This window comes from Hemitrygon akajei, chromosome 3 (genome assembly GCF_048418815.1).
Source record: "Hemitrygon akajei chromosome 3, sHemAka1.3, whole genome shotgun sequence".
Taxonomy (NCBI): Eukaryota; Metazoa; Chordata; class Chondrichthyes; order Myliobatiformes; family Dasyatidae; genus Hemitrygon; species Hemitrygon akajei.
This window is the reverse complement of record NC_133126.1, coordinates 27,850,870-27,877,312: the sequence shown is the minus strand read 5'-3', so window position 1 is coordinate 27,877,312 and position 26,443 is coordinate 27,850,870. Positions and strand designations below refer to the sequence as shown.

The following is a 26,443-nucleotide window of genomic DNA, read 5'->3' as shown; positions in this document are numbered from 1 at the left end:
TTAATATTATGACAGTTATAGTGAAGAATTGCATATCTCAAAATCAGATTGAATGGAAGCATGTGCATTAGCTTTCCGTTGTTCTGCACTTGGTTTTTTGATGCAAATTTAAATTGTCTCTTTTGCTTCAGAAAGAGAAAAATGTAGTAACATTTTTTGTTGGAGGAAGGAGTATATTGGGTCAGGAATTTCCCACAGATTTATGTCTCCCAACATTTCTAAATTTAAAAGCAATTATTTGTTGAAACAACAGCAAAATAATTTATTGCAAAATGCTTGTTTTGTGTAGAATAACCTAAAATATTTGTGGAATTGGAAACTTTGCATTAAGATGGAAGCAAAATAATGAAACCATGCAACTAAGTATTTTGGAACTTTTTATGTTCAGTGCCACCCCCTGCAATTCAAATCCACTTCTTCCAAAGGAGGATACTCTGGAGGTTTGGAAACAGAGCAACATCCTATACATTCCACTCAAAACCTGTTGCCATGAGTTTTGTACTAGGTTGTTGAAAGTATTTTCAATCAAAGTTGTGAAGGGAAAATTAAAATTTGAATCACAGAATAGAAATGAAACCATTCAAAGTAATACTGCAAGGATAATTTTAACCTGTTTTTATGTGGTGTGTCTCATCTGGCAGATTCCACATTTTCCGGTTTATACACGTTCTGGTGAGGTTACCATATCTATTGAATTGGGTAAATTGAACTTCACGTTGAGTTCCAAGCAGCTGGAGCTGATCACTAGGCTACATCAGTATATCTTCTCTCACATTCTTCGCCTGGAGAAACCTGCACTAGAATTCAAGCCTACAGAAGCTGATGCAGCCTATTGTGTTCTACCTCTTGATATAGGTACCTGCTATTGACACTCGTATTTCAATGTCGATTAATGGCGGGTGGGTGCCCTTTAAAACTTTTATCGTTATTTCACCTTTGTGTAATTTTGGTGTGTATAGCTGTCCTGTTTAACATTTGTCACATTATACCAAGCAATCACTGATTCTGTCCTTCAAGCTCTGTGTATAACTGGGAAGACCATAGATATGCAATTGGATATCAGATTAAATCTTCCAAGAGGAGGACAATTGGGAGGTTCCATTCTCACTATGGTAGTGGTAACCCCCAGGTGCTATTGACTTTCCCTGCTACTTTGAGGATGATAAATGACTTATTCATTTTAAAAGATGTTCTATTTTGCTGCTTATTTAGCTTTCCCACTTTGTTCCTCCTTTTAGAAATAAATTGCACTAATAATACAAGGAATAATCAATTTAGAGGTACGTGACTACAGATGCTGTGATCTGGAACTAAAACCAAATTGCTGGAGGGACTCAGCAGGTCAGGGAGCATCTGTGGAGCCAGAGGGATAGTCAAATGTTTTGGGTCAAGACCATGCATCAGGGCTGAGAATTCCCTGTGAGCATTCGTTCTGGTTAAGGTGTCATAACTATTGAATATATCAGGCCATTTTATGGATTGGTCACTATGCAGTGTACCTATGCACTGGGAGGGGTGTTGATCTGGGATATGTTTCTCAGTAGTTTTGTGTTCCAAGTATGCACGCGGAGGCTTTGGTCATCATGAGGGGTCAATAAAACTAAGCAATTAAAGGAAACCACCACCACCAAAAAGATATATAAAACCCTTCATACACATTTCTCATCTCTGATTATTTAACACTAAACTCTATAAATACCTGCTGCCTAGTGTGTCCAGCAATTGGTTAATTGGGGAAATGGTCTCAAAAATAATTTGTTTATGAAATGGTACTTTTGTAGTTGATGGTTCCAGCCATTTGGATATTGACTTCACCTTCATGGAAGATATAGAAAGGTCAGAAGCTCGCACAGGCATTCCCAATACACAGTACACAAAGGAAAAGCCGTTCACATTTAATCTGGAAGATTATCAGGATGCAGTTATCATTCCAAGGTAAGAATATTTTAGCTTGTATTCAAAGTTCAAAATAAGAATTATCTGAGTCCATATGTGTCACCACATACATTCTTCTTCCGTTGGCATACTTAGCAAAGCTATAGAGCAGTAACTGTAAACATCGGGATCTATAAACTGCAAATGTAGATATAAGTAAATAGCAATAAATAACAGGCATGCAATAACAATATATCAGAATCCATAAATGAGTGTAGTTAGAACATAAGAAATAGGAGCAGGAGTAGGCCATCTGGCCCATCGAGCCTGCCCCACCATTTAATAAGATCATGGCTGATCTGTCTGTAAACCCATCTTCATCTACCTGCCTTTTCCCTATAACCCTTAATTCCCCTATTATGTAAAAATATAACTAACTCTATCTTAAATATATTTAGTGAAGAAGCCTCAACTGCTTCCCTGGGCAGAGAATTCCACAGATTCACCACTCCCTGGGAAAAACAGTTTCTTCTTATCTCCGTCCTAAATCTTCTCCCCTGAATCTTGAGGCAATGTCCCCTCCTAGTTATCCCCTTTTGTTCAAGAGCCTGATGGTTGAGGATAGTTACTGTTCTTGAACCTGGTAGTGTGAGCCCTGAAGCACTTGCACCTTCTACCTGACGGCAGCAGCAAGAAAAGATGGTGGCCTGGATGGGGAGGATCTTTGGATGTTGCTTTTCTAAGTCAACATTTCGTGTAGATGTGCTCAACGTTTGGGAGGGTTTACCCATGATGTACTGGGCAGAATCCACTATCTTTTGTAGGATTTTCCACTCAAAGGCTGTAATGCAGCCAGTCAGTACACTTTCCACCACACACCTATAGAAATTTGTTAAGGCTCTCAATGACATGCTGGACCTCTACAGACTCCTGAGGAAAATTCCCAGAAATTACTTGATTGTAACATGTTAACCACAGGTCCTAGTCTTTTCACTCTGGGCACCACATGCTGAAATCAGCTGCATAGTGCATACAGGAATCACTGCATGCAGTATCCTAACTGATAAGTTTTTGTACTTATTGCAAAGAAAAGTTCTTTTAATCTGGTAAAGTGTATTAAATGGGTTGTGCTCCCAGACCAGTTTTTCTTTGTGGGTCTTCTATTGTGGGAGGTCCAAGGCCTCAGAGGCAGCTCAACTTGGCTTGTACTCTTACTGTGCTCAAGGGTCTTTACTGACGGAGCATGGAGAGAATGGGTTGACAATGGGGAACAGGTATCCATCTGTCAGTAGGATAGAATTACAGGTTCAGGGGTTCAGGCTCCTGCTTGGGATTCAGGAGGGCCATCACGTGGGGGAAATTTTTAATTTAAAGTGGACTTACTCAGGTTCTGTTCTCAATCGATTGTAACATAGTAACTACTGAAGCACATCTCATTTAATGTGTTTCAGCTTCAGACCTGCTTCAAATTATTATTGAACCTTGTTTGCATAGTTTTGTATCAGCTATCTAACAAACTGTATAAATTTACTCGATTTGGAATAGATATCGAAACTTTGACCAGCCTCATCGCTTTTATGTGGCCGATGTGTACACAGATCTCACACCTCTCAGCAAATTCCCTTCTCCCGAGTATGAAACGTTTGCAGAGTATTACAAAACCAAGTACAATCTGGATCTGACCAACTTGAACCAGCCTTTGCTGGACGTGGACCACACATCTTCCAGGTAACAGGAATTTCCAGAACAGTTCCAGTTCTCCAAAAATTGCAGAAACATTAGCATGAATGTGACTCTTTGTAAATTGTTAAGAGAATCTGTAGAGCCACCCAGTGGTGGGATAACTGTACACTCATATATTTTCACTATGAAGGTCTGCATTGGAACTAAGGTGCGTCTTCTACTACCTTGTCACTGGTAATTATTCCTTGTGCTTGAACCTGAGCTTTTAGGTGCACTGAGTGCTATATATTTAAGATTCAAGATTGTCGTGATTCTTCAGTACACAAATGTAAAGGAGAACAAATTGATTGTTACTCCAGTTCCAATAAAAAATATAGTAAACATAAAGAACACAATAAAAACACCATAAATGTAAATAAGATTAGTTTATATGCGTAGGTTGATTGTATGTACATAGAATGACGCTAGGTACAGCAGTAACTGGCGGGAAGTGATAAAGCTGGGATGGTGGAATAGGTTAATGGCTAGAGGTGTTGATCAACCTGACGGTGTGGGGCAGTAACTTTTTGAGTTTAATGGTCATGGCATGGAGCTGCATAGCTTCTTCCCTAATGGGAGTAAGATAAATAGTCTATGTTTGTGGGTGGGATCCTTCATAATATTGTTGGCCTTTTTCCAGCGCCTTTTAGTATTTATGTCCGTGATGGCAGGTTGGCTGGTGCCAGTGACATGTTGGGAAAACTTGGCTACCAGTTGTCGAGCCCTCCTGTGCACCCAGGTGCAGTTAACCTGAGGGACAGTTCTGCTCCGCTATGTGGAGATGACTGAAACCAGCGGCGTGACTTTCAGCTGCTTTATTTTCCTCCTTACTTCCTAACCCACAGGTGCTGAAAACTCAATCAGCCTTTAACATGTAGCCACAAAGCTCCTCTCCCAGGCTTGTTAATTCCCCAACTAACTACTAGATTTGGTATCCTTCAGTCAATAAATCTTAATTAAAAATCACTAAAAGGCCACATCTGTGAAAATATAAGCCATTTCAGCTCAATTTCATGCCCTTTATCCAAAACATAATGACTTTAAGCATTGTGGTTGTCACAGCACTTTACAGCACCAACGATGACTGGCTGCGCTGTTTGTAAGGAAACTGGAAGTTCCCTCCACGACAGTGAGGTTTTCCTCCGGACGCTCGGGTTTCGTCCCGTTTTCCAAAGATGTAGGTTTAGGGCTAGTGAATTGTGGCTTTCTATATTAGTGCTGAAACCACGGTTACACTTCTTGGTTGCCTTCAGCATACCCTTGGACTGTGTTCATTGACACAAACAATACATTTCACTGTTTCCTTTGTGATAAATAAGCAATCTCTCTTTACTCATCAATTCCTTTTTGAGTGTTTCTATTGAATTTGACATGGTCACTTTTTTCGTTTTCCAGGTTAACGTTGCACTCATAACATCAAAGTAAATTTATTATATAAGTACATATACTGTATGTCACTATATGCAACCAGCCCTGAGATTTCTTTTCTTGTAGGCATACATTATAAATCCACGAACCATAATCAATGAAAGACCACACCAAATAGGACGGACAAATTCCATCCCCTCCCCTTTCAGAATTTTGAAGGGATTTTTGTGATTTCCAGAGCCATCCAATCATTTCTCACACTTTCACTCAAGTGAAGCAGTGATAGAAGAATACTGCGTTCCAATCTAGTGTACTGCATTCGGTGTTCACAATGTGGCTTTTGCCGCATTGGAGAAACTAAACACAGAAAGGGGGATATCTTTGTGGAGCATTATTACTTATTTATCAAAAGTGATTGAGCTCTGGTTCGCTGCAGTGCTAATTCCCCATCCAACTTGCACCTGACCAACCTGTCTGTGGCCTCCTATAGTGTTACAAGAAGGCCCAATGCAAGCTTAACAACCTATCTCATTTTCAGTTGAGCGTTTTGCAACTTAAAAGGTCCAGTTTTAGGTAATTCACTCTGCCTGTCATTGTTCTTGCTCAGCTTTTTCCATTGGTACACTCTGGTGAGCTATCAGCAACACATCACACAAGACAAAGAGGCATAATATGTGGCATTGTTCTACCCATCCCTCTCTGCTACTGAAAACTAGCTTGCTTCTCTCTCTTTCTTAGTTGTGTGTAAGGATCTCAATCCTGAAATCTTTTCCACAGTCCTGTTTCTCTTTCCAGAGGTGCTGCCTGACTTGCAGAATGTTTCCAGCATTGAGCTCTTGTAGACATCAATGCTGATGCTTTGAGGCAGGGAACATTAGAAGGAGACATTAAGCCCGTTTATCTTGATTATGCTTTCATATGAACTTAATTAACATAATTTATGCTTGCTGTTGGAAGTCAGAAATTTTGTCTAGTCGACCTCAGCAGTAATCCTTGCAGATTAATGTGCAGCAAAATGGAGAGTAAAATTGGTCTTGAACTCATTAACCATATTTTCCTATCTGGTATAATATCATTGCACATGGTGATCATAGTTAATAAAGGTGGAGAAGAACCTGCAAAAAGGTTGTTTGGTCTTACTTTCTTTTGGAAGGTTACCTTTAAGTTCAACCTGCCTTTCTCAAAAATAAGCTAACAGGGCCTTTTCCATGCCTCTTTGCAGACTGAATCTTTTAACCCCCCGACACTTGAATCAGAAAGGAAAAGCACTTCCTTTAAGTAGTGCAGAGAAGCGTAAGGCCAAATGGGAGAGTCTACAAAACAAGCAGGTATGTAGTTCTCACTAATTATTTATCCCTGCTGCCAATATGTTCAATCAAACATCAGAAAAATGGGCCCTTTTGTAGCACTTATGTCATTGACTTGGGAGAACCACCACATAAGAGAAATACTGAAATCAAAGTGGACTTATTCTATTCTCGTGGCCTACCACTACTGTTTTAAGAATTCCATCCAAGTTTGGTCTGTTTGGTAACATTGCCAAAGACATACAAGCAAACTATTTTCATGTACTGTGCCTTCCCAGCATGTGCTAGTAAAAAAATACTCTCCGGTGTCCCATATGCAGAGGTGATATACGAGGTTCCATTTTGGTAAGGTTCTGCATGGTAGGCTGGTACAGAACGTTAACATGCGTGTGATTCAAAGTAAGCTGGCTAATTGGATCCAACAGCTTAAATGTTGCTCATCACTGATGACACGTGAGGGTCAATACTAGGACCTTTGTGTTTGCTACACATTCATCACATAGATGTGAATGCAGAAGATGTGACTAGTAAGTTTGCAGATGGAGCATGGAGAGATAGGGAGGCTCTGTATAAGCCTCTTCTAAGACCAGATAAAAAGTTGGGTTGAGCATTGTCAGATATTGCAACAGCCCTTCCCACCATCCCCAGCAGTACATTCCCACGTACCCACTACTGTGTAAAAATAAAATCTGCTTGTGACATCTCTACTGAACTTTGCGCACTCATCTTAAGTGGTAAATAATGTAGGGTAAAATTAGATTCAGGATAAGTAAAGGGTGAAAGATTTCCAGAGATGGGTACAATTATGAAGAGTATGGTTCAATCAACCATGTTCTTGTTAAATGAGGGGGTCAGGTAGAAGGGTCTAAATGGCCTACTTCTTATTAATGTAAACAAAATTGCAGGATTTAACAAAAGGTTCATAAATGCTGAAAAGTTGTTTGGAGCAGATGTTTTGACACTGGAAATATTTTCATTAGTACAGTATCATTTGCTTCTCTTGCCTTTCAGATTTGCTGTTGAGCAAAGTTAAAATACTGCAGGTTCAAGATAACAAAAATTGCTCAACTAGTCAGACACCATTTTTGGAATGGAAGATAGTTAATATTTCAGGCAGATGATATTTCACGAGTTCTGATTTTTTAGATTATGCGCATTTGTGACATGTCTGCATCATTGTGTTGGAAATAAAACTTTCGATGGTTGGTTAATTCATCTGTTTCCTTCCTACAAGATTCTTGTCCCAGAGCTTTGCGCTATTCATCCTATCCCAGCTTCCTTGTGGAGAAAGGCTGTATGCCTTCCCAGTATTCTTTATCGACTGCACTGTCTATTAACAGCAGAGGAGCTGAGAGCCCAAACAGCAAAGGAAGCAGGTGTGGGAATCGAAGCTCTCCCTTCTAACTTCAGGTGTGTATGTTTGCTACAGAAAGGAAGACTGGAAATTGTATAGTATTGTCTATAATCTTGGGACGTTCCAAAGGACTATATAACTAATGAAGTTTTTGTACAATATTGTACCTTGTAACATTTATAATGCAGCAGCCAATTTGCACACAGCAATGTCCCACAAACAATAATATGGTAGCCAGGTAATCTCTTCTATTCATTTTAATTGAGGAATAAGTGTTTTATTTACTTAGAGATACAGCACGGTAACATACACTTCCAGACCAACGATCCTGTATTGATACAGGGCAAAGTATCCTGCTCTTCAAAACTTTGGGATTAGAACATGTATTAAACTTCACATCTGTAAAATGTCCCGTGTACAACCTATTACTCCCTCAGTGTTACACAAAGTTGATATTGCATTGTGTGCAACTTGGAATTGGAACTTCAAACCACAGTCTCTTGCCTTAGTGAGAAGTGCTTCACTGTGGAATATAAGGAGGGCATTTGGTGTATTAAATTTAAAAGAAACTACTTCTGATTTTGAATCATTTTCATTTTCAAGATCATAAAGAAAAGAGATGAGGAGGAATTTCTTCAGCCACAGGGTGGTAAATCTGAAATTCATTCCCACAGATGGCAATGGGTATATTTAAAATGAAGGTTTATAAATTCTTGATTAGTAAGGCCATGAAAGGTCATGGGGAGAAGGCAGGAGAATGAGTTTGAGATGGAAAATAAACCAGCCATGCTTAGAACAGACTTGATAGACTGGCCTAATTCTGCTCTTATGGATATTAAATTTAATCTTCTGATATATCTCTTTATAAGATGTCAATGTCAAAGGCAAATCAATCTGTAGACAGAGTTGTTTCTCCCATTTATGATCTAATTGAATCTAGCGTTTGGTGTACCTGTTTGTTCTCAAGCTCCTTGTCCATTTTTCAGAAAACCTCGCCACCTAATGATCTGTATCCTGTGATTAGTGGTAGAGCAGTAGTGCTTGCCACTAACCTGTTGTAAAAAAACTTTCCATTGTCCGCTGCTGTTAGGCATCAGTTCAAGCAAATCCTTTGCCTTCAGCCAGTGATGTCATCAAGCAGGCTAAACAGCCAATCCCCTTAACAAATCCTTACAAACAGTAAACCAAGACCGGAGTTGGCACCATTTTAATTATTTTGAGCATTTTACAGAGTGTGAACTAACAACTGGAATTTTTACTGTTTCCCAAAATAGTATACATGAACACATGCATAGTAAAATGAAGTTTTTATAACTAATTGTAGCCAGCGATTGTGCTAGATTGTTGATAAACCTCACTGACCTTGTGAGATAACTTTGGTTGAGACTAGTTTCTAAATCATGCATTTAACTGATTTTCTTGATTGAGATAATAGCACAGCCTGTGAATAAGGATGGAATCAGTGCCGGCATCGGGATTTCCATGATAATGCCAAAATTGCTGCTCTTTTTGTGATGCAGTAATGGTGAACAACAGTTATTTTCCTATTGTTACACCACTGAATACAGGCCATTTGCATTTTTTAAAAAGTTATTCATATTTTTCTACTTTCTTGATTTTTTAAAAATTGTGTGTACTGTAGATTCCGGACTACAGAGCGCACCTGATTTTAAGCCGCTGGCTCTAATTTTAGAAATAAAATCATTTTTTTAATTGTAAAGGCCGCACCGGATTTTCGGCCGCAGGTGTCCCACGTTGTAATATGAGATATTTACACAGAAAGATATTACACGTGAGGATTTTTTTAACTTTTAATTAAATCCATATGGTAACAAAAACAAATACATATTGCAAATGCTTTTTTTCGAACCGTGCCCGTACGCGGCTACTTTTAAATATACGTTGCGTATACTTCTTTACTGAACAACATTCCAATATCTCCTAACGACTGGTAAAAAATATATATACTGCAGCCTACCAGGAAAAGTTATTGATACCTTTAACTTAAAAGCAGAGTTCGCTCAGATCCAAAGCCGCTCGCGTAATGCGCTCCCCCCCTCCGTCCCGTTTCATCGCAAACGGCATTTAAAAGCAGAGTTCGCTCGGATCCAAAGCCGCTCGCGTAATGCGCTCCCCCCCTCCGTCCCGTTTCATCGCAAACGGCATTTAAAAGCAGCGTTCGCTCGGATCCAAAGCCGCTCGCGTAATGCGCTCCCCCCCTCCTTTCCGTTTATCGCAAACGGCATTTTCCCACAAGACACCGCGAAACCGGGTGTGTCGTCATAGCATCCCGCGATGTAGTACAGAAAACAAATATAGTTTAAACTAAGTAGGGTAGGTAGCACAATGCTTCGAGTGTTTTCCATGTTGATGAGGGTGAGTACAAATGACTGATTTACAATAATTTAATTGTGAAAGTGCGCTTGATTTATCGTACAATTTCATTGGACCTCTGTGAACTACTCATCAATTTTATTGGTCTACTGTTACGAGGCAAAATGTTTACGAGGCGGCATGAAAAAAACCATGCATTAGCCGCTTCGGATTATTGGCCGCAAAGTTCAAAGCTGTTCAAAATGTGGGAAAAAAGTAGCGGCTTAAAATCCGGAATCTACGGTATATAAAAGCCAAATATTTGAGTTCTAATATAGAATGTTTATCTAGTACATCCATGTTCTGGAAAGGCTAATTTATAATCGAGAATAAATTATGCTATGTTCAAACTTCTCCAGGGGTTGAGCTTCACCAAAACCCGTATCGGTAACAGTGACAAATTTTATTCAGACACACTCAAGCTGCACTCCCACCACTACCTAGCACAAGTTTCCTTCACTCGCGTTTTTATTTTACTTGCGATAGAGCACAAAATAGGCCCTTCCAGTCATTTGAGCCACACTACCCAGCAACTCCCAATTTAACACTAGCCTAATCGAAAGACAATTTACAATGACTATTTTTTATTAATCTACCAACTGGTACATCTTTGAACTGTGGGAGGAAACCCACGTGGTCAAGGGGCGAATGTGCAAACACCTTCCAGATAGTTGGCAAAATGATAAATTCAGATTCTTATCACATGTACATCGAAACATGCAGTGAAATGTGTTGTTTGCATTAACAACCAACACAACCCAAGGGCAGCCTGCAAGTGTTGTCACACATTACACCATCAACATAGCATGCCCACAACACAAGGAATAACAACAACAGCAAAATACAAATAGCAAAACAAGTCCCTTTTCTCCCTCTCACACTTGTACACTCCTGCTCTGCTCCTCCCCCCTCCCAATCCCTCTCCACTTGCTCTGGCTCTAACTTCCAACTCTTGACTCACTGACCTGAGGAGGGGGTTCACCATCCCTTGCCCACAGTGATCATTGGTTTTCATCCTGAGCACCTGCCAATCCAGCATCCGTTCTCAAGGATTGCTGGCCTTCGACTGCAGAGCGCTCCAGCCTCAACTCCTCCCCTCCACCCCTCCATCCCTGCTTCTAAACACTAACTCTCCCATGCTGCCTCCCAAAATCATCCCTACAAAACATATGAGAGAAGTTAGACTCTTTAAATTTCAATAAAAAGAAACACTCTGGGTCACCTTCATTTACATCTTAGGGACCCAATTTTGTGCAACAGCATGACCTGTTGATTTTTTCCCCCCTGTAAAGTGGGCATATAATATGTTTTCATTCTTTTCCTCATAGTTTTCTCTTAGTGTGTGCACTTGTTCCTGACTTCTTTTGTCAGCAAAATATTGTCAATCTCAGGTCTTGGAGGAGGAGCGGCACATCTCAGTTGTTGACAACTAGACTGAGATGCATTTGTTTTCTGGCATGGATGGGATCTGACAGTGAGGATTTTGTGCTATCAAGTGATGTTTGAGTGAAATGCATAGAGCTTTTTAAAAAGGCACCACAATTTGTGTATTCAGTTTCCAAGCATTGATTATTGTTGGTCACAGTCTTGTGTATACACAGAATTAGATTCAGGATCATTTAATGGATCCTGAAACAACAAGGTTGCTTTTAGAAACCATGAATATAACATAACATTTTGGGATAACAGATCACGTCGTAGTAACTGTGTTTGGAACAAACATCACTGCAGTTGACATAAGAGGTGAAGTTCAAATCAGGAATGCTGGTAACAGTCCAGGGTAAACACTAGCAATGCAATCATTTTTACAGTGATTATTGTATTATACAAAATAGCGACTCTCTTGGGATGGAATTTACAAGGCTCTAATCTAATAGAAAAGGTTCAGATGTCATGAAACCGTGAAGGCATATAGTAAGTGGTATATAACGTCATCTGAACCCTGAGATTGATTACACTCTTGAACTTCATCCTTGGTGTCTGATTATGCAATGTGTAAAGCATGCTTTTACAGTTAGAAATACTTACTTTTAGATGAATTTGTGTCCTTGTACTGTAATGTTTGAGAGGTTTTCATCTTGTGACCCTGTGCGAAGTACTTTGTGAATAACTTGCAGCAAACTTCAGGAAGGATCTATCCATAGTTTGTACATGTTAGCTTGCGGCAGTAACATAGATGTCATCTAGTCATCACAGCTTAAAGATTATGTTACAGCAAAATCCTGACTACTTGTATAAACGTTTGCTCACTTAAATGGTTGCACTGAAGTACCCCTGAGGGTTCAGCAGTCACTATGACAGTGGTTGAAGGTTGTGGGTTCATTGAATGTTGAGAGCCGTGGTTATCATAGTGCTTTCCATTCTGTGGTAGGAAGAAGAAATAAGGCACTGTATTTTCATACTGAGAACAGTGCCGATCAGTTTTGTGGAGCTACGGCAAATTAGTTCCTGCCTGATACCCCAGGCAACATTATTCTGCTTCCCCTTCTGCTTATTAACTACATTGTCTCTGAATTTTGTGAGCAGTTTTGTAAAGGACTCCCACAGCTGTTGCATCATTGTTTGCATAAGAACAAGATATGTCCGATTCTATGATAAATGAAAATCAAGAAGACAGCAGATACTGGAAATTTTAAAATAAAAACACAATTCTGGAAATGCTCAGCATATCAGGCAACATTATTGGAACAAGAAACTATTAATGTTTACAGTCAAAGACCCAAAAAAATTAATTCTGTTCCCACAAATGCTATGAGACTGGATGAGTGTTCCCAGCACTTTCTATTTTTAAGTTAAAATCTTTTGGGAAAAGCATATTCTGGGAATCTTGAACTAGTGCAGCTTGATATTCCATGAATGTGAAGGTGAGGCTTGTGCATGCCTAGAAAACTCTTTATGAAAAATGGGCAGTTTACTTTGGTTTACAAGCTGATTTAGACTGTTTTCTTTTACTTGTAACATATGATTTCAAAAGCACAGTGCCTTGTTGAAAAGCTCAAATCTGCATGTTCTGCAATGGGGTAGTGTAAAATTCAAGTGCTTTAGAATTATTTTAGCTTTTAGGTTGATAAAACCAAGCTTAATAGAACATTAATGTTTCTGAAATCCTATGTTGCAGTTATGAATATAGAAACTTGATTATTGTCTTTTTTCATCCCAACAATTGAAAGGTGCCCAATTCTGTCAACCCAAAGTTTGGTTTGAATGTACCCTATCTAAAGTTCAGAAATTCCTTATGGAAAAATTGGTTTGTTGGGTCAAGGATGGCATCAAAATTGGAAAAAAGATGGAAAAAGTAGCAGTGATTGAATTTTTAAAAACTTGTTGGTTGTAGAAGGAAGACGATGGATTTGTGCATTTTGTTACTTTTCATAGGATGAGAGAAAGGATCAGTACAATGTTATCAAGAACAAGGCTGGGCTGGGAAGAGATAGCCATCCCACTGGGCTGACACCTTGAATATAACAATTTAAATTCTGTCATGGGAAGATTCAAAATTCATTTCAATATATGTAGAAGTTTGGTGTATTAAATTCCCAGGGTCCTGCCTCGCTGATTCTGACCAGTGTGCATATGATTCCGTTCTCACATATGTGGTTATTCCTTAACTTTATCTGTTGCATTACAATGATAAGACACTTTGATTTTGAATTCTGCTTCTGAGAAAATGACCTTGTACCTAATTTTTGACTTTTTTATCTTCTTGCTGTCCAGAAATTACCAATTTATCATTGTACATTTGTGATTTTTTTTAAAGGTATTCCAACCTAGACTTTGGGTGGAAAAAGTCTATAGACAGCAAAGCTTATATCCTGGCTGCCAACTGCTGTACAGATGAGAATGAGTGTTACTGTAAACACAGCACAACTGTAGCCCCTGAAGATGCTGCACACCGAGGTGCTATCGACAAGAGCTCCTCTGAGAACCTTCACCAGATGTCTGTGAACAATACAACCACCAAGAATCTGTCTCCCAAAAAGCTCTTCAGTGCTGACAAAGTTACCAAGAGCACAATACTAGTTAATGGTGTAGTTTGTACCGAAAGCCTAACCAATGGAAATGCTGAATTGCTAAACCAAGGGTGCATTTGCCATCAAAATCAAATTAACTCTTACAGGCATGACTTCTTTCTACAACCAGCTACCTCAGTTCCCATGCTTAACACACACCACAGTGAGAACCAGCCCAAGCCCAGTTCTGAATGTAATCTACAAAGTAATAACCTAGACGGAATTACTAACGAATCTACCTCAGATTGTTGCTTAAAAGAGGCAGTTTCCTGCAATTCCTCAGAGCCTCCAGCAATTCCGCAATGGATTTTGGATTTGGGTGACTGCCCCCCTGGCGCGTATACAACAGAAACCCTTGGCCCTAACCCTGGCCTGATTCTCCAAGCCTTGACCTTGTCAAATGCCAGTGATGGCTTCAATCTGGAGCGCCTGGAGATGCTTGGCGATTCATTCCTGAAACATGCTATCACAACATATCTCTTTTGTACATACCCTGATGCCCATGAAGGGCGACTGTCTTACATGAGGAGTAAGAAGGTAAGTGTTAAATCTCCAACTATAAAGGTGTCAGTAGGTGTATTATAGCTTTTACATGCTGTGATCTTTGCCATTTCTTCCCGTCTCTTGCTAACACCTGAATACTCAAAGGTTGAAATTTGAATGTAGTCTTTTGAAAAAGTAGCCTCTAATATGAAGTGAAACTAGTTTCAACAGGTGTCAAAGAAAGTTGCTGTATTGTTTACAGGTCTTTTGTTTCCCATATTTATCACCTGCACGTGTTGTGAAATTTGTTAACTTAGCAGCAGCAGTTCAATGCAATACATAATATAGAAGGAAAAAAAACAAAATAAAATAATAATAAAAACTAAGTAAATCAATTTCGGTATACATACATTGAATAGCTTAGAAATTGTACAATAAAAACCAAATAATATATTTTTAAAAAGTGAGGTAGTGTCTGAGGGTTCAATGTCCATTTAGGAATCGGGTGGCAGAGGGGAAGAAGCTGTTTCTGAATCACAGAGTGTGTGCCTTCAGGCTTCTGTACCTCCTACCTGATGGTAACAGTGAGAAAAGAACAAGCTCTGGGTAATGGAGGTCCTTATTAATGGACACTACCTTTCTGAGGTGGTGTTATCAGCAATCCGCACAGATTGTGGTCGTCTGGTTAGGAAGTCGAGGATTCAATTGCAAAGGGGACCAGGTTCTACAACTTCTCATTCGGGATTGTGGGAATGATGATATTAAGTGCTGAGCTATAGTCGACGTCAAGATGCCATTCATAGGTGTTTGTGTTATCCATCTGTTATTGATTAATAATAAGTAACCCACAGTTTGTGCTCTTACAATTTCAGTAATTGGGTATGGACTATTTAAGTACTCATTTGTTATTTTCAGACATGAAGTTGTACCAGGAACATCTGGCTGAATATTGTAAATGTGAGGGAATTCTGTACTGTAGAAGGATGCTCAATTATTGAGAATGGTTTAAGCCAAATGAATAAATTACTGAGGACTTGAAGCTGAGAGATACACGGATCAGGTGAAAGTGGTACTACTAGAGACCAACTGGCACCAAGCTCAAGGCTCTGTCACCTGCTACTGTTTCTATTATTTCAGACAAGCAGCATCACATCATCTAAAGCAGACACTGAGCTCAGAGTGAGTGGTCGCCAGTCAGACACAAAAATTGCTTTCTTAGAAAAAAAGGAAATGGGCTTTCTTTGGGACAAAACAGTTTTATAAAGTAAAAGCTGAGTTAATAATTATGCACAAATAGTTTAGGGGGGCAAGCTGCTAAAGTATAGAAGCTTTCACCTTGAGTTGGAATTCTAAGTTTAAAACTAGAAGCTAAATCTCAAAGGAGGATGTCTCAGGAAAGAAAATTCCTGCACTAAATCATGGTGAGGAAGTTCAGTTTTCTTCTTTGACTGGGATCTTTGCCTGTCTTAAGAGGCAATATACTGCTTAACAAAGCATTCTATCCCATTCCAGTCTTGGTATTAGAAATATGCCTTAAGGGATCACAAGCAAAATTAATTACTAACATCACTGCAGTCCTAGGTGGCGAAACAACAAGGAAGAGTAACCTGTGAAAATAATGATTCGCCTTTCTTTTCAAATGTACATTTCCACAAGATTATCAGTTTGAGAACTCATTCGTTAACATTTTTATGTCTTGTTTCTTCAAACGTGCAATAAGTCACCACATTTAATGTTCACCTTTATTGAAAATGATTTTCTCAATGATACGATTTCTCTACCCACTTGAAGTTGTAACAGTCGTACAGTATTGGGATTCCAGTACTTTATCCTTCTGAAGATGTTTTTGTCTATTGCTGCAGAAGAAGAAAATGTCCCCCTCATTTCAATATCATCCAAACAGGCAGGGTCTCACTTGTTAAATGAATCAACTGAACCACTCTTAAAAGCTTGCAAATGGAGCTCTGGGTCCTTTGCTCGAGCAAATATTGAATTCCAACTAATGTGTGTAATTTTTAAGATTTACTTTAAAGCAGGTTATCAGCCTTTTAAGAAATAAATAGCCCTTTTGAAATGACAGGTACTGTTTAATTGTCACAAGTGACTATCTGGGCAAGTGAAATTAAATGTCAGGTTTCAACATGGTATGTCATAGTCTTCCTGCAAAAGCCTTTTTGTGCTCATGCAAACATTGCCAGGACAATTAACCCTGTCTGTCGTCTTAAATTGGTAGACTCAATAAAAAGGCAGATGGGGAGGATAAAAAAGGCTTTTGATGCACATTCAGCCACACGACAGGAAAATGTAAGGAAATCAGATTTGGAGAATGTTGAAAAAAAAATCCCATCTGTTCCAAACTGTCAAAAGAAATCAAATGTCATAACAGTAATTATTATTTTATAAGTGCAGTGCAATATTTCCAAACATCTTGACACTTGTACTTTTCATTTGAGTTACTGAATGATTACAGAGTCTGCCCACATCAATCCTGGAGAGTCTTCTAGGTGTCACCATAATGACAGATTGTTAGAAGCATATTTATACATTATACTGTAATACACTGGAATAATGTTATGAAGCCCATGTTCTGACAGAATAATTTCAGATTGGGGGGAATATTGTAGTGTTTAATTATTTCAGAGTGTGGTGTGTAAAGAATAAAATGGATGATTTAGCAGGAAATGTGTTCTAAATTATATTGTTGTAATTGCAGCTGTTTCCTTAATAAATCAATTTTAAAGAAAATAGAAAGGGGGCACCTGGAAAACATTACCAGATTCTGCCTAAATAGTCGCCCCTGGCTTTAGCTATGACGGGCGTGCTGCTGTTTAATTGATGCACTGAACAAAATTGATGCAGCCACAAGGATACAAAATGAAGTAAAAGCACAAAAGGTTTGAAGTTCTGAAGAGATAGGTTAACATTCCAGGCTACTAGCAAACCTCTGGCACCATCCAGCATTTCTCCATTACTATTTTTTTTTTATTTCCAGTGTTCATAGTTTTTGTTATAATAAATGGAAATCGATGGTATCAAAAATCTATAAGCATAGTTTGCAATTTCCTCAAAATGGGAAATAAACCTCTCAAAAAGCAACTGAAATCAAATGTGATTTGCTTTACTCTATGTGTGTGTGTGTGTATAATATGTATATTAACATTTCATTATTTATTCTTGAGCATTTCTGTGTGATTTTTGATTCCTGGTGTTATTTTGGTTATTGGAAAATAAGCAGTTTAACTGGATGCTGTTTTTTTTGTGCCTTGGAGGTGCTTTGTCATGTGGCCATGATTGAAGTTGTAGAATACTCATAAAGCCTTGAACTCTCCGACTCTTTCCTTTGAAACTAATTCTTATAAACTTTTTAAAGCTCAGCTGTTTGGTTGTTTCTCTGAAACAACTTGATGTTTTATAATCACTGTTAAAATGCAAGTCATTAGTATTTTAATCTATTCAGCTGAGTAAGTTGAAACTGGCTTTTTTTTAAAGGTGATGTCTGTTTACTTTATTAACCAAAAGTTATCATGGCCTTCAGGCACTTGGTTCATTTTTTTTATTTCAGCACTTATCAATCTACTTGAAAAGGCTTTTTTTGCTTTTATTTTGATGTGGCAGCGTTTCTTAAATCCTGTCAATGAAGTGAATGTTTTAAGTACAGCAAGGCAGCATTACCAGGAAAGGTGCAAGAATCCATTTTAGTTGAATACACACTTCTCATTCAAATATGTGAGAATTTTCACTATTCGCTTCTCTATCTTCCACTCCTTTGATTTTTTTTAAAGTCCCAAACCTGAAGTAGCAGTGAAGCCATGGCAGGAGTTCCCAATCTGCTACACCAGGATCTTTACACAGCTTTGAACCTGACATGCGGATTTTCTACATTAATATGTGGGTTTTGTTGTATTTTGTATGGCACACCTTGTATATAAGTACGTTGTTCTCCTGTGGCTGGTGGCACTTGTAGCTCCATTGGGTTTTTCAGTGATCAAATTAATGTCTTTATACGTGGGAAGAGTCCTCTGGGTTTACTCTGGTGGCATCCAGACCGACAGCTCACACGGTACATTCTTCATTCTGCCTCCTTTAACTGGAGGTCAAGTATCCAGCTCATCAACAATATGCCAAATACTAGTAGGAATCTGGTAGATATGTCAGGTTTTAAAATTATTTTTTAAATAGAACTATTCCTATTATTAGTGGGCAAAATTAGGGCACATGGTATTGGGGGCAGAGTACTGACATGGATTGAAAATTGGCTGGCTGACAGGAAACAAATAGTAGTGATTAATGGGTCCCTTTTGGAATGGCAGGCTGTGACCAGTGGGGTACCGCAAGGTTCGGTGCTGGGACCGCAGCTGTTTACAATATACATTAATGATTTAGATAAAGGGATTAAAAGTAACATTAGCAAATTTGCCGATGACACAAAGCTGGGTGGCAGTGTGAAATGTCAGGAGGATGTTATGAGAATGCAGGGTGACTTGGACAGGTTGGGTGAGTGGGCAAATGTATGGCAGATGCAGTTTACTGTGGCTAAATATGAGGTTATCCACTTTGGTGGCAAGAACAGGAAGGCAGATTACTATCTAAATGGAGTCAAGTTAGGAAAAGGGGAAGTACAACGAGATCTAGGTGTTCTTGTACATCAGTCAATGAAAGCAAGCATGCAGGTACAGCAGGCAGTGAAGAAAGCTAATAGCATGCTGGCTTTTATAACAAGAGGAATTGAGTATAGGAGTAAAGAGGTCCTTCTGCAGCTGTACAGGGCCCTGGTGAGACCCCAGCTGGAGTATTGTGTGCAGTTTTGATTTCCAAATTTGAGGAAGGACATTCTTACTACTGAGGGAGTGCAGCGTAGGTTCACAAGGTTAATTCCCGGAATGGCGGGACTGTCATATGTTGAAAGGTTGGAGCAACTGGGCTTGTATACACTGGAATTTAGAAGGATGAGGGGATCTGATTGAAAGATATAAGATTATTAAGGGATTGGACACACTGGAGGCAGGAAGCATGTTCCCGCTGATGGGTGAGTCCAGAACTAGAGGCCACAGTTTAAGAATAAGGGGTAGGCCATTTAGAACAGAGATGCGGAAAAACTTTTTCACCCAGAGAGTGGTGGATATGTGGAATGCTCTGCCCCAGAAGGCAGTGGAGGCCAAGTCTCTGGATGCATTCAGGAGAGAGTTAGATAGAGCTCTTATAGATAGCGGGGTCAAGGGATATGGGGAGAGGGCAGGAACGGACGGGGTACTGGTTGTGCATGATCAGCCATGATCACAGTGAATGGCGGTGCTGGCTAGAAGGGCCGAATGGCCTACTCCTGCACCTACTGTCTATTGTCTATTCCCTTTGCGTGCTACTGAGAAAACATGGATGTTCAGTTAGCTACATTTTCAGCCTGAATTCATTTACTTTAGTACTCATTAAAAGATTTTTGTTTGGAGGAATAGCTCTAAAGGCAAGGGTCTTTTTCTTTTGAGATTTTAAAATCTAGACTAGTTTGGATCTGTTCAGTAACTAATCGCTCTTATTCAGTTTTCAGTCTGGCACTTGAACTGTGGAAAATCACTGAACTGGCATAATCTGAGTATAATTTTTTGTTCTTTATCCTTCATCCAATACAATTCTCAGTTGACTGATATTTTGCTGCACCAGTTCTCTGCTGCCAGATTTGGTTCAATCGTTTTTGTTTTGCAATTCCAAACTCGCCCTGCTGCTTTCTTTTGCATTAATTTCTTTTCCCATTTTGTTTCCAATCAAAATGCAAGATGTTTTTGCATTTCTTTTGTTTCAAAGAGTGAACCTATCCTCTTGCTTTCCTTCTCCCGTGACTCTTTACCTCACAGCACTTGCAGCTTTTTCCAACATTCTTGGAAGGCATTCTGACCCTTGGGTGACCTCCTTTGTGGCCACAGGCTCTGCTTTCACTTCTCTAATCCTTACACTACTTTGACCACACCTGTATTTTTAGAAAGTCCTTGGAACAGGAACTTCTTTAAAGAACAGCTTCTGTTAGAAGTGAATTTTATTAGCTTGTGCTAAAAACTCCTGACAATACCCATACACTTTTTAGATTGCATGTTCTCTCTGACCTTGATGTGATGTGATCTGTTTTTAACTCGTATGCTATATTGCAACTCAATATACCTGCTAAAGTCATATGTTTTTGCCTTTGCAATTTCGTACATTCATACCACATTAACCTACTGTATACTCAAACAGAAGTATTTATCCACATTTCTTCTCTAGAAGAATTGGGATTCTTGTGCAGTGTTCAAAATAAATTTATTATCAATGTATCACCATTTTATCATGGCTGATCCAATTATCCTATCAGCTTGAATCTCCTGCCTTCTCCCCGTATCACTTCATGCCCTGACCAGTCAAGAATTCATCAACCTCTGCCTAAAATATGTATAAAGACTTGGCCTCCACAGGTGCCCATGGCAAAGAATTCCACAGATTCACTGCACTCTGGCTAAAGAAATTCTTCCTCATTTCCATTTTTAAAAGACGCCCCTCTATTCCGAGGCTGTGTCCTCTGGTCTTAGACTCTCCCAGCATAGGAAATATCCTCTCCACATCCAATCTATCAGTGCCTTTCACCATTCGATAGGTTTCAATGAGGTCACTCCACATTCTTCTGAATTCCAGTGAATGCTGTACAAGCCCAGAGCCATCAAATGTTCTTCAAATGAAAAGCCGTTTAATCGTGGAATCATTTATGTGAACCTCCTATGGAACCCCCTGCAGTTTCAGCACATCCTTTCTAATATAAGGGCCCAAAATGGCTCACAATGCTCCAAGTAAGGGCTCACCAGTGCTTTATAATCTGTCTACATTACATCCTTGCTTTTATATTCTTGTCCTCTTTCAATGAATGCTAATATTGCATTTGCATTCCTCAATACAAATTCTTAACTTTGTCTGAGGTTTTACCAACATCTGCTTCCAGAACCTCCCCACTAACTCTTCTGGTTCCCATTTCCCTGCAACTCTAGTTTGAGCCAAATCATGCAACATTAACAAACCTTCCCGTTAGGATATTAGTCCCCCTCCAGTTCAGGCGCAAGCTGCCCCTTCTGTACAAGTCCCACCTTCTCTTGAAGAGAGCCCAATGATCCCAAAATCTTATGCCCTCCCTCCTACACCAACACCTTTGCCATGTATTATACTCTATAATCTTCCTAGTTCTAGCCTCACTAGCATGTGACACAGATAGCAATCCTGAGATCACACCCCTGGAGATCCTTTACTTTAACTTTACACCTAACTCCCTGAACTCCCTATGCAAAACCTCATCACTGATCCTACCCATGTCATTGGTACCTGCATGGACCACAATCTCTGACTGTTCACTCTCCCACTTAAGAATGCTGAGGACTCCATCTGAGATATCCTGGACCTTGGCACCTGGGAAGCAATGTATTATGTGGGAATCTTGTTCTTGCCCACAGAACCTCCAGTCTTTTCCCCTAATTAACAAGTCCCCTATCACCACAGCGTCCTCCTTCCTTCCTTCCATTCTGAGTCACAAAGGCAGACTCAGTGCCAGAGTGACTTTCCTCTGTTAGGGTCATTCTTCTTCTCTCCCCCCCCACTCCCTGACAGTGTCCAAAGTGTTATACCTTTTGTTGAGGAGAGTGGCCATAGGTGCTCTGTACTGGCTCCTTTAACCCTTCCCCTTTCCTGGCTGTGACCCAGTTTCCTGTGTCCTGCACCATAGGTGTAACTGCCTCTCTCTATGCCCTATCTATTACCCCCCCCCCCCCCCCCCCCCCCAGCCTCGTGAATGATCCACAGTTCATCCAGTTCCAGCTCCAACTCCTTAACACGGTTTGTCAGAAGCTGGTTTGTTAGGATGCTCTTCTTCCCATTGTAGTCGGCAGAGACACTGGAGGTCTCCTTGCCTTCGCGCATTGCACAAGAGGAGCATTCCACTATCCTGCCTGGCATCTCTACTGTCCTAGCTATGAAGAAAGGAAGGAAAAAAACTTAACCATTAGCTTTTTTTCCCTTTGCTTTCTTTGTCTAAATCCTCTCTTTGTTGAAACCTCAAAGAGCTGAAGCCTCAAGATCACCACTCTGACACTGTCCATTCGGACGCTAGCTGCTGCACTTGTCCCGGCCTTCCTTTAATTTGTTCTTGCTAATCAATCAATCCTAAATGCCAGTTGGTTACTGGTCAAAGCTCTTTTTCACTGTAGCAACCCGCTGTGCTGTCTTTTGTACTCAGGCAGTGGACCTGAATGAAGTCCCCTCCTCTCAAAACTTCAGATGTCGGATATGCTACCCTGGAATTCATTTTCTTGCAAGCATTCACAGATCAAAGAAATACAATAGAGTCAATGACTGACAAACACTTGCACTGTTGTACAGATACTTGGATAGGAAAAGAGTAGAGGGATGCTGGTGTAATACAGACAAATAAGATTAGTGTAGATGAGCATCACAGTTGTCATAGATGATGGGCTCATTTCTGTGTTCTATAATTGTATGATGTTTTGGATCCTGATACATTTGCAATCCAAGGGATGTCAAGAATGAGGCATAAAACCTGTTGCTTATGGTTGTTTCATTAAGTGTTCCAAGAATGGAAATTGAACAAGAAAGAGGAGTCGAGAAAAAACAAAGAAAAATGCAGTTATGGTCATCTCATACTCAGAATAGAGATAGCAAAAAATTCCAGTGATAACTATTAGCCTATAAAATAGCCATATTCAAGTGGTGTGGTCCCTGCTGCTGAAAACTAAGAAGCTTCTAGAAAAATACAATAGCAACTGGAAAAATCTTTTAGCAATTATATGTATATATGTATGTATATAGGTGATTATGTAAAAATACAGGAAAAATGATAACAGGAAAAATGATAAATCCAAACTGTTAGCTCTCCTACAAATCTATGGCTTCATTCCTGTTCTTTTCCCATTTTTGATTGGACCATATTCCCACTTGTGTTTGTTCGAAAATCCCAGCACAAATCTACATCTTCTCTTTTCCTGTTCCTCTGCACTACTTTAGTGACTCTTCTGGCACGCACACACCAAACTCTCATATTCCAACCCCCCAAATCCTGATTTCCAACCTAATGTTTTGTGGGGATATAGCATACAATTATTTAAATAAAGATTGAACCATACACATGTGTACAGCAAGGTGCAAAACACAGTACATATATATACAGCACAAACTAATATTAACATACAATAAAAATATTCTGTAGATGTACAAGTTGACATAAAGTGCATATCCCACATAGTTAAGTATGCAATGATATAATGCTGCTACCACTGTAATGAATGTGTACTGGCTGATAGCAAGGTGTTCAAAAGTCTCACAGCCTGGGAAAAGAAGCTGTTACCCAGCCTAATAGACTTGTTCTTGTACTGCAGTATCTTCTGTGTGGTGGTGGGAGATCAACGAACTTGTGCAGCAGATGACAAGAGTCTTTGACAATGCAAGAGCAGTGCTTCTGGTATATGTCCTGCATGTGGGGCAAAGAGAGAATGGATTTTACTATTTATTTTATAAGATCTGTATATCACTAGTAAGGGTAGCTTTAATTTTCTAGCCACCTCTTTTAACTTTTGCTGTCATTTAATTGAAGGTACTCCTACAATTTCCCTTTCAGGCTGTTGCTTTGTTAACTTGTGAGGCAGCTCCACCAGTCTAGATCGCAGTTTCCAGATGTTTTGCAAATGAGGGGTTTTTCAAAGTTGAATAGGCTGGAGCAACTTTGCAATAAATGTCATTTTGGATGCTGGTTGGTCTGCTGGTTTTTATTCTTTGTTTCAAGATGGTGGTTGCGGTGGAGTGGTGACAAAAGGTGATAAATTGTAGTGTGTAGAAATGGGCTGGTAGTAGGGACAAATGTCTGGCAGATGAAGTTGGATGCATACAGAACTGAAAGTAGTGCAGTTGCAACAAAATCTTGTGTTACTTGGTGGATAGGTGTCCAAGTGGTCACTGCCATTACCACAGTAAATGCAGACTGAGTGTTTATTAGCAAGTATCATTAAGCAATGACAGTTTACGTTAATTGACTTGTGAACTGTTAAAGCTGAACATATCTTTCAGTGTCCCATTATGTTGCTTGGATGTGTCTTTTAAAGGTTAGAAATTTGAAATGCCTTTCTGTTATCTTTTTGTCCAAGTCAGAACTGAATGGAACAGCAATGGAAAGCAGTACCAAACTTATTGAAATAATTTGCAGTAGATTGTTGAAAGCTTGATTTGGAATAGTTTCAAAGTCCTGGCGTCATCTTAACTGCCCTAATGTGGGACAAGTTACATAATAATACCCCTATTCTTTTAAGGCAGTTAAATAAAATTTCTTCCCACTGTTTGATTGTAGGTATTTCCCTTTTCTGTGAAAATGTTGGTGATAGTTTTGTATTTGAATGCTAGATAAAATTAATAACCTGCCTTTTTGTGTCATTTAACCAGGTCAGCAATTGTAATCTCTATCGCCTCGGAAAGAAGAAAGGTCTTCCTAGTCGAATGGTGGTCTCAATATTTGACCCACCCGTTAATTGGCTTCCTCCTGGCTACGTGGTTAATCAGGACAAATACATTGCAGACAAGAGTGAAATGAAAGAAGCGGTAGGTGTAAGCTCCTCTCTAATGGACGAGGTGGATAAGACTCCTATTTAAAAATGAAAGGGAGCTCTTTGAGCTAGGGGGCCTCCCAGATCCCTTTTTAGTATGAAGTAATATTTTCCACATCAACTTTATAAGACTTGTTTGAAATTGTACCAGTGCCTGAATTCACAATGGACAGTAAACATTTTGTTGCTGAGCAACGTGTTGGCAATGTCCTCATCTGCAAGCTTCAGAACTTTTTACTGATAAGTAATTGTGATGGTAGTTAACTTTGCTTTGATGGAACCATGTCCAGAGTATCATGGTAGGTAGTCATCTTACTAAAGGGCACATACAAGCATCCAAGAGCTTTAGAATAGAATTCTTAACAAAAAAAATTTAGTAGAGAACAAAAACACGAGGAAATTGCAGATGCTGGAAATTCAAGCAACACACACAAAAGTCTTGACAAAGGGTCTCGGCCAGAAATGTTGACTGCACTTCTTCCTATACATGCTGTCTGGCCTGCTGCGTTCCACCAGCATTTTGTGTGTGTTAGTAGAGAACAAGCCCAGATATGTTAAAATCTAACAGGTATCTTACACAAGAAGAGGAAGCTTTCCCTTTTTACTACCCCTCGTAGTCCACTGCTCCAGGGCTCTTTCATGTGATATCTCGAAATAGGGGCAGGAATGGTTACTTAGAGTGCCAGGCTTTAGATGTTTCTGAAAGGACAGGGAGGGAGGCAAGAGAGGTGGGGGCATGGCACTGTTGATCAGAGATAGTCACGGCTGCAGAAAAGGAGGAAGACAGAGGGATTGTCTACGGAGTCTCTGCGGGTGCAAGTTAGGAACAGGAAGGGGTCAATAACTCTACTGGGTGTTTTTTTATAGACCACCCAATGGTAACAGGGACATTGAGGAGCAGATAGGGAGACAGATTCTGCAAAGATGTAATAATAACAGGGTTGTCGTGATGGAAGAATTTAATTTCCCAACTATCGACTACCATGTTCCTAGAGTGAGGTGTTTAGATGGGGTGGAGTTTGTTAGGTGTGTTCAGGAAAATTTCTTGACACAGTATGTAGATAAGCCTACAAGAGGAGAGGCTGTACTGGATCTGGTATTGGGAAATGAACCTGGTCAGGTGTCAGGTCTCTTAAGTGGGAGAGCATTTTGGAGATAGTGATCACAATTCTATCTCCTTTACCATAGCGTTGGAGAGGGATAGGAACAAACAAGTTAGTAAAGTGTTTAATTGGAGTAAGGGGAAATATGAGGCTATCAGGCAGGAACTTGGAAGCATAAATTGAGAACATGTTCTCAGGGAAATGTACGAAAGAAATGTGGCAAATATTCAGGGGTATTTGC

The 26,443-nt window shown here is 39.6% G+C and overlaps 1 protein-coding gene across 4 annotated transcripts in view; it reads left to right on the top strand.

Annotated features, from left to right (window-relative positions):
* dicer1 (dicer 1, ribonuclease type III) overlaps window positions 1-26,443 on the top strand; it is a 140,976-nt gene that overhangs the window by 89,175 nt on the left and 25,358 nt on the right. For all 4 annotated transcript variants that reach the window (XM_073039417.1, XM_073039421.1, XM_073039419.1 and 1 more), the window contains exons 18-24: window positions 642-855; window positions 1,782-1,935; window positions 3,421-3,603; window positions 6,188-6,293; window positions 7,507-7,682; window positions 13,757-14,546; window positions 24,939-25,094. In XM_073039417.1, coding sequence (XP_072895518.1) covers window positions 642-855; window positions 1,782-1,935; window positions 3,421-3,603; window positions 6,188-6,293; window positions 7,507-7,682; window positions 13,757-14,546; window positions 24,939-25,094 — 1,779 coding nt within the window. The remainder of the gene's footprint in view (window positions 1-641; window positions 856-1,781; window positions 1,936-3,420; window positions 3,604-6,187; window positions 6,294-7,506; window positions 7,683-13,756; window positions 14,547-24,938; window positions 25,095-26,443) is intronic.